Source organism: Homalodisca vitripennis, unplaced genomic scaffold (genome assembly GCF_021130785.1).
Source record: "Homalodisca vitripennis isolate AUS2020 unplaced genomic scaffold, UT_GWSS_2.1 ScUCBcl_13669;HRSCAF=23998, whole genome shotgun sequence".
Taxonomy (NCBI): domain Eukaryota; kingdom Metazoa; phylum Arthropoda; class Insecta; order Hemiptera; family Cicadellidae; genus Homalodisca; species Homalodisca vitripennis.
The window spans coordinates 1-6976 of NW_025789779.1; the positions used below are offsets into that span (position 1 = coordinate 1).

Here is a 6976-nt window from a genome sequence, read left to right on the forward strand (position 1 = left end):
TTAGTACGCTATTTCGTTTCAATATGGCGGTCGTTCAAACGAAAACAATCACAACTAAGTTATTTATAAACCTAGAGAAAAAAAGAAAAAATGTTTCAGAATGCTTACAAGATTTCTTAATCCTTTTGTTATATACAGTTTGTTTTTTATCAAATAATTTTTGGGATATTGAATATAATTTTAATCCAATAAGAATAAAATTAATAATACTACAGTGTTCACAAAATGTATGTACTTCTTACGAATAAGTCGGAATGAATATTTAATCTACCAAAATAACTCTAGGGTTATAATGGAGACAGCCGACAATCCGGAAGTTCTACTGATTAGGAACAGTTTGTGTTCTCAACAGTCAGATATCTTTGATAGGTACTGTCTGAATAGCTTTATATATAAACACACATATGTGTGTGTATGTGTATGTGTCTTATACAAATTAAAACATATTTTTGAACGATATGTTGCAAACAGACAGTATGATTATCAATCTGTTTTATTTTTTTCAGCATAAAGAATGATTATAGCTGTTAAGCATATCGAAATTGTAGTAAATTGTATTACATACTTTTTATTTATTAGTTTATGTACTTATTAATTCCCATGAGGGACTTCTGGTTGGTTTATACCTTCCAATAGAACCCACAGTTGCTACAGTGATACCGATGTATGGAGATGTAGTTTTCTCTAACACACTAACCACACTGGGTAAGATTGGTTAGAGACAGGGCAGACTAAGTCGTCCCCAAGGTCCCAGGAAAAAAGTTTCTTGCTGAATGTTAGAAATGGCTGTTTTCATATTGATTTGTGTACACTCACGCCACAATCGTGTCTAATAGAGAAATTGGAATACATTAGCGATGGATATGTCGTTATCAGAATCTCAAAAGAATATAATGACTTTTTGCTAAGTAGCGCAAACGAAAAACAATCTTGTAATTTTTAAAACTAATCTAATCAATGTGTTCTTCCCAAGTTAATCCTCTGGCGATATCCTTACAGACAGAAAATTTGTACAGAAAGAAATTAATTATACGCTACCATTACAGCCTAATGAGTGACAGCTTCTATTAAACCAAATCACTGGCTTTTTAAATTGATATTTTTTAGTTCTTTGACTCTAAGAACAAAAATTTAACGTTTTAAAATCTCATAGGTTAGTTCTCACCAATGATGACATATTTGTTTTAATATTTTCCCGTTTCCATCATGGTTACCTGTAAGACTAATGTAAAAATATTAACACCTATCCAAATTCCATGGAGTGATATACTTTATCATTATACTCAGAGCAGTTGTCTATAAACAAATGAAGCTTCATCATAATTTCTGGTCTATATATTTCAGTTCGTTTTCAAGATACCATCGGATAGACAAAAAGATACAAATAGACAGACTAGCAGTCACACAGAAATACAATTTGCCATCTCCAGGGAGTGATAGACTTCGCTAACGCTCTGCCAGTAAACAACCTAGACAAAATCCGCCCGCATGCATTCCTTTCTCATTATCAATATCTTCAGATTGTTTACAAAATAGTTAAAATATGAAACGTAATAGAATAAGTACTCGTAAATATTTTATAGCCTTATTGTGTAAAGCATTTTATGGTGTAATTAAACTGGTTCTCTCTCCAGCAGCAGTCATGCCTCTGGTTCTCTACTACACGGAAACCAGTCCTCCGACACGTTCTGTAGACTTGGTCATTCATGCCCTTGGTTTAACCGCAGAGCACAAGGAAGTAGACTTGTTTAGCAATGAGCATTTATCTCCTGATTTTCTGAAGGTTAGTTCACATTTCTTATATAGATAAACTTCTTTGAAAAAGCGTTATAATAATTAGTTAATCTACCTAATATTTAATCTTTACCTTTACCTTTTTATATTTAATACCTAAAAACCAGAGTCGCTTCTAGGGTTGCTGGTACCACTGGTACCAGGGCCGGATCTATCATTTCTTTAGGGGGGGCAAGCTTGACTTTTGGCGCCCCCCCCCCCCCGATTTCCAAACTATTTACCATTTAAATTTTTTCTACTATATGCTTTGTATATGGGGTTGAAATAAAATAAAACTTAGGTTGAATAAGAAAGTGTTATTTTAATGAAATAGAAATGTCTATTTTACAATTTTACATGAATCCAAAACAATACAATTGTTTTAGAAAAAACAAATACTAACAATTATAGAATCTTTATCTTCCGAGCCTTCTTTGCTGCAAATGTATTAATTATCTGATTCAAAATAAATCAAAGAAGCCCTTTCATGTTCAATTGATACAATGCTTAAATTAGTTAGTCTTTGCTGTTTCATAGAATTTCTTAAATAGGTTTTTATAAGCTTCAATTTGCTGAAACTTCTCTTCCAGATGCTACAGAGACTGGAAGCGTTAGAAAGATTTTAAGAGCTACATATATGTTTGGATAACCCTCTTTCAACTTGCTCTTATGCAATATTTTGAGCAAAGATGCTGCTGTTCGTCTTCCAATCCATCTTCCATATTTAAGGCATGAAATTTAAAAACTCTCTATTTCATTCACAAGCTCTTCTTCATTTAAGTCACTGGCATATGTTGTAGCTAATTCTTTTGCTTTTACTTTTCAAAGTTTTAACATCCATTTTTTTTATTTGATCCCCACCATATTTGAAAAAGTGATCTTTTGAAAAGCTCTTCTTCAGTAAAATTTGGCCCATCATCTTCATGTGTGTCTCCTGTCATTTTCTTTTTCTTTCTCTTTCTTGTTTCGTTGTACTTGCTGTTATGCCCATATTATTAGCTAAAAATGTTGCCTCATCAATTGCCTCTGAAACAGTTAAATCCCTAGTTGAAGATAATACAATTTAGAAGACCTTGTATGGTTTCTTGCAGCATTGTCTACTGTTGTGTCCTCTCTTTGTAGAAACTTGCTAACTCTATCAATTTTCTTGAGGACTGAATACCAAAAGCATGTCATAATAACATATTCAAACCTTTTCATGTTTTTAAGTAGCGATTTAGCTTCAGCTCTTGTTTCAGGAAATGAGAACTCATGGGTAGTTAAGTCTTCAAGAGAAGAGAGCACTTTGTCCATATGTTTATAAATAACCTCCAACAGAATCAATCCTTGCTGACCATCTTGTTTTACTTTCTGATTTTAACGAAAGGGGAAACATGTTGTTTTAAAACTTCCCACCTTGATGTAAAGCCATGAAAGAAGTTGTAGAGGCTGTTTATAATACCAAAATACGATTGTGCTTCAACACAGGCCTCTGCTGAATGAACCCCAACTAAATTTAAGGAATGGGCTGAGCATAGGACAAAGTAGGCCAGTTTGTTCCTCTTGCACAATCCTTGACTGGACACCCTTGTATTTCCCAGCCATGTTTGCTCCGTTGCCATACGACTGGCCCCCTGGCAAAACATCAAGTCTAGACCATCTTCTTTGAGCTTTTTAGCAATGCTTTCAAAAAGCCCCTCGCCTGTTTTTTCACTCACAGTAAAAAAATCTAAAAAGCTTTCACATACCTCTGGCCCTTCATCAGTATATGTAATGTAACGAATGATTTCAGTCATTTGTTCATTTTTACTTACAATCAGGGTACAGTCGAAAATCAATGAAAAATATTTAGTTTTTTTTTATGTCCTGAATTATTTTCTTCTCTAATTGCATTTGCAATGGGGATCAAGTAACTCATCTTGTACTGTGTGAGAAAAATAGCTGAGCTGCCCTTTCTTATGGCGACCAATATGCTCACGCAAGGTTCATTATAGTGGGAAATTAAATCTATAGTTTTGAGAAATTTTCCACTATTTGGATCTGCAAATTTTACAAGTTTCGTTTGCCCCTCTGAATGCACTACCCTGTTTTGCCAAAAATAAGACAGCATCTAGTATACAGCGTAGTACTTCTCTCCAGTGGGATTCCTCCTTTTTTATCTGATCCTGAAACCCTCCTTGTCGATCCCTCCTTTACCAAGTGACGTTTCTAATGCTTTCCATGAAACAAAGGTTTTCTTTTTGGTACTGGGAGTTTTCATGTTCTGGCAATTTGTCACTGAGTTTTTTCCAATTGTGAATCCCTCCTTTCTTGCTAAAAACGAAATTGTTGATTCATGTTCTGTGTTCAAATGACGAAAAAGCCTGCATGGAACACAGTACAAAGCATTCATTGTCTCGCTGTAAGCCAAATAAGATTTTTTGAAAAATTAAAATTAAAATTGTACTCACATTCACTCCCCTGTTCTTCATGGTTAGGCCTTTTGAGTCTGAAACTGAAACGACTTCTTGAAATGACGTAGAAGAGGCCCAAAATCAGTAGCATGCGAAGTATGTGGTTTTTCATAAATAAAGTCATTGTTGTCTTCTTCCTCTGCACAAAAGTCCATGAGATCTTCTCCTCCAGCGTTTTCTTCTCCCACCGCATCCTCTTGAACAGACGGTTTATTTCTCGTTGCTTCAGGTTCGGCTTCGTCTGTAAGCAACAGACATAAATGCACACATGACCAAACATTTTAATTTTTTAAGTAGGTTACATGTACAACATAAACGAATTATTACATTGTGTAACATTTTATAAATCATGTAGGCCTAACTAAAAACGTTACCAAAAATATAATGTTGTTAATAGTGCCAATAATGATAAAAACATGCTATTTTAAATTTGGGAAATACTATTACAGTACTAGCCTACAGCCTATTCGATAAAATTAATTGTTTTAGTAGTAAGGGCCAAGGGGATATTATTACAATCAATGTATTGTTAACATTTTAGTACGCATGTTACCGCATTAAAACTATCGTTAATAATAGCATAGAAAGTAAGTGAAAGAAAACATTTTATGTATATGTTTTTTAATGTATTTAGTTCTGAATATTTTTTAAAAGTGTTTATGCTACGCAAGGTGTGGTGGGCGTCGGCCGACGAATGTGAACGGGAGAGGGGTTTTCATTCAGGCAACGAATCTATAAAATATCTATAAACTAAAACTATATTTACAATTAATGATCTATAAACCACTTATTTTTAACATTAAAACTGAAGTTTGTTGTTTATTATGCCGCTATAGCCTATAACTGTTTTGTACTCAAAATGAATCTTAACAAATTAAAAACAACAAAAATTAGTTACCCTTTGGGCCTTGATATTTTGCAACCATTTATGACATTAAAGTTGACGATTTCGCGGCCTCTTGTTGTCTTGCTTTAGCTTTCTTTCTGTGGAAACACCCTGATGGTTTTTGACGTGACAACGTCTTAAATTAGGTTGCGGCTCGGAGTCACTCATGAAAAAGTGTAACGCCCGGTAACGTTACGATGCCCGTCCAGTGGGTCCGCCCCCACGGGATCCGCACGGGAAAAAAAGCAGATAACCTGGGTCCGCCGCACGGGATAAAGCAGATAACTATGTTTATTCGTGAAAATGTGGAGTGCTTAGATTCGTCATTTCCAACAACTACAACAATTAAAGGTAAATAATTGTACACTGATATTTCATTATCGCAAACTATGATTGATTGATTAATTGTTAGTTGACACAAAAGTTGAGAAACTGAGTTTATAGGTTATGTACACTATTGGGCAAATTTTTGATAGGGGTTAAGTAAATTATTAGTTTAAATCACTCTGCAATCAATCGTAATTCAGTCGATTGAGAAGAAACAGCGCGTATTGCTAGTCAAACATTTAAAATAACAAAAATTTTAACCTTCTAACCTGTCATAAACAGTGCGACCAAACAAACGAACTAAAACCGACCAATCACCACGCGCGGAGTTAGAATTTAACTGTGTTTAGCAAGAATTTCAAATTCCAATTTTAGTAGTCTAAATGTTTTATTCAACTTTACCATTTACAATAAAAAATTTTAATTAATTTCAATTTTTGTACAATGTTTTAGTAAACAAAATATATTTCTTTAGTTAAAATTTGTGCAATTATTATTTTCATTCAATTCCTTGTTCCTATTGTGCAATTTAATAATATTCATATCAATAAATATTCTAACCGAGAAAAAGACGTTGTCACGTAAAATCTTCGCCCGTAAAACCGACTTTACAGGCAACCATAATTTTTTCGACATGTTGATCTATGTTAGTCACAGGTAGAATATTCATACAACTGCGACATGAAATCTAACCTAAAACTCATCAAAAGTTCACGCTCACGTCAAGCGGGAACACTCACGAGTCACTAGTCAGGGGCGGGGAGCGGGAGACTTGCGCTTGCGCTTTCTAGTCCTAGTCAAGCCGTAGACAATGTTGCCAACCCACAGCCTTAGTTATGAAAATACCCTGCCGCTTTAAAGATATTTCTTACTAGGCCTATGTTCTTTTGGTTTGCGCAAATATAGTTTTACTGAAGTAAGAAATTGTATGTACGTAACTAATTGTGCTATTGACACTTGACAGTAAAATGGTAAATGTTTTTTTTATGGTGGCCCTCATCCCATCATTTGGCGCCCGGCGCGGCGCCCCCCTAACTCGGCGCCCGGGTCACATGCCCCCCTGCCCCTCCCTGGATCCGGCCCTGGCTGGGACTCAGGATAACGTAACCATCATAATTTATACAAGTTAATATAATAAAAAAATGTAGTGATATTGTAACAATACAATATTTATGTAGAAGCATATTTTATTACACGTGTGCATAGACTGAGGATGTATTACTATAATGCTTTCTGCTTTAGTTTACAACCACGGAGCTCGAAACAGCTTGCCGGCCCCCTCCCCTTCGATATGCTCTAACAAAAACCAAATATTTCAAAACATTTTCCTAAAATATGTTATTTTGTTATAGATAAATCCACTTCACACTATTCCAGCTGTTGACGATAATGGCTTCATTCTTTGGGGAAGGTGAGAGTTTTTGTTTAATTAATTCATATTTAAAATAAAATATTGAAAACAACACTTTCAACAAGTGAACTGGGAACAAAATTAAACGAGAATAGTATCACTCGTCCATTAAAAAATTGGGTAAATTTACGTGAGAATAGTGGGCAA

The 6976-nt window shown here is 34.7% G+C and overlaps 1 protein-coding gene across 1 annotated transcript; it reads left to right on the forward strand.

Moving 5' to 3' along the window:
* Window positions 1-1634: 1634 nt before the first annotated feature.
* On the forward strand, window positions 1635-6829 carry LOC124375123 (glutathione S-transferase 2-like; the record flags this gene model as incomplete). The annotated part of the gene is made up of 2 exons (XM_046833230.1): window positions 1635-1783; window positions 6771-6829. Coding segments are annotated over 2 exons (208 nt in total), but the record flags the coding sequence as incomplete, so codon positions are not given.
* Between the last annotated feature and the right edge of the window lie 147 nt (window positions 6830-6976).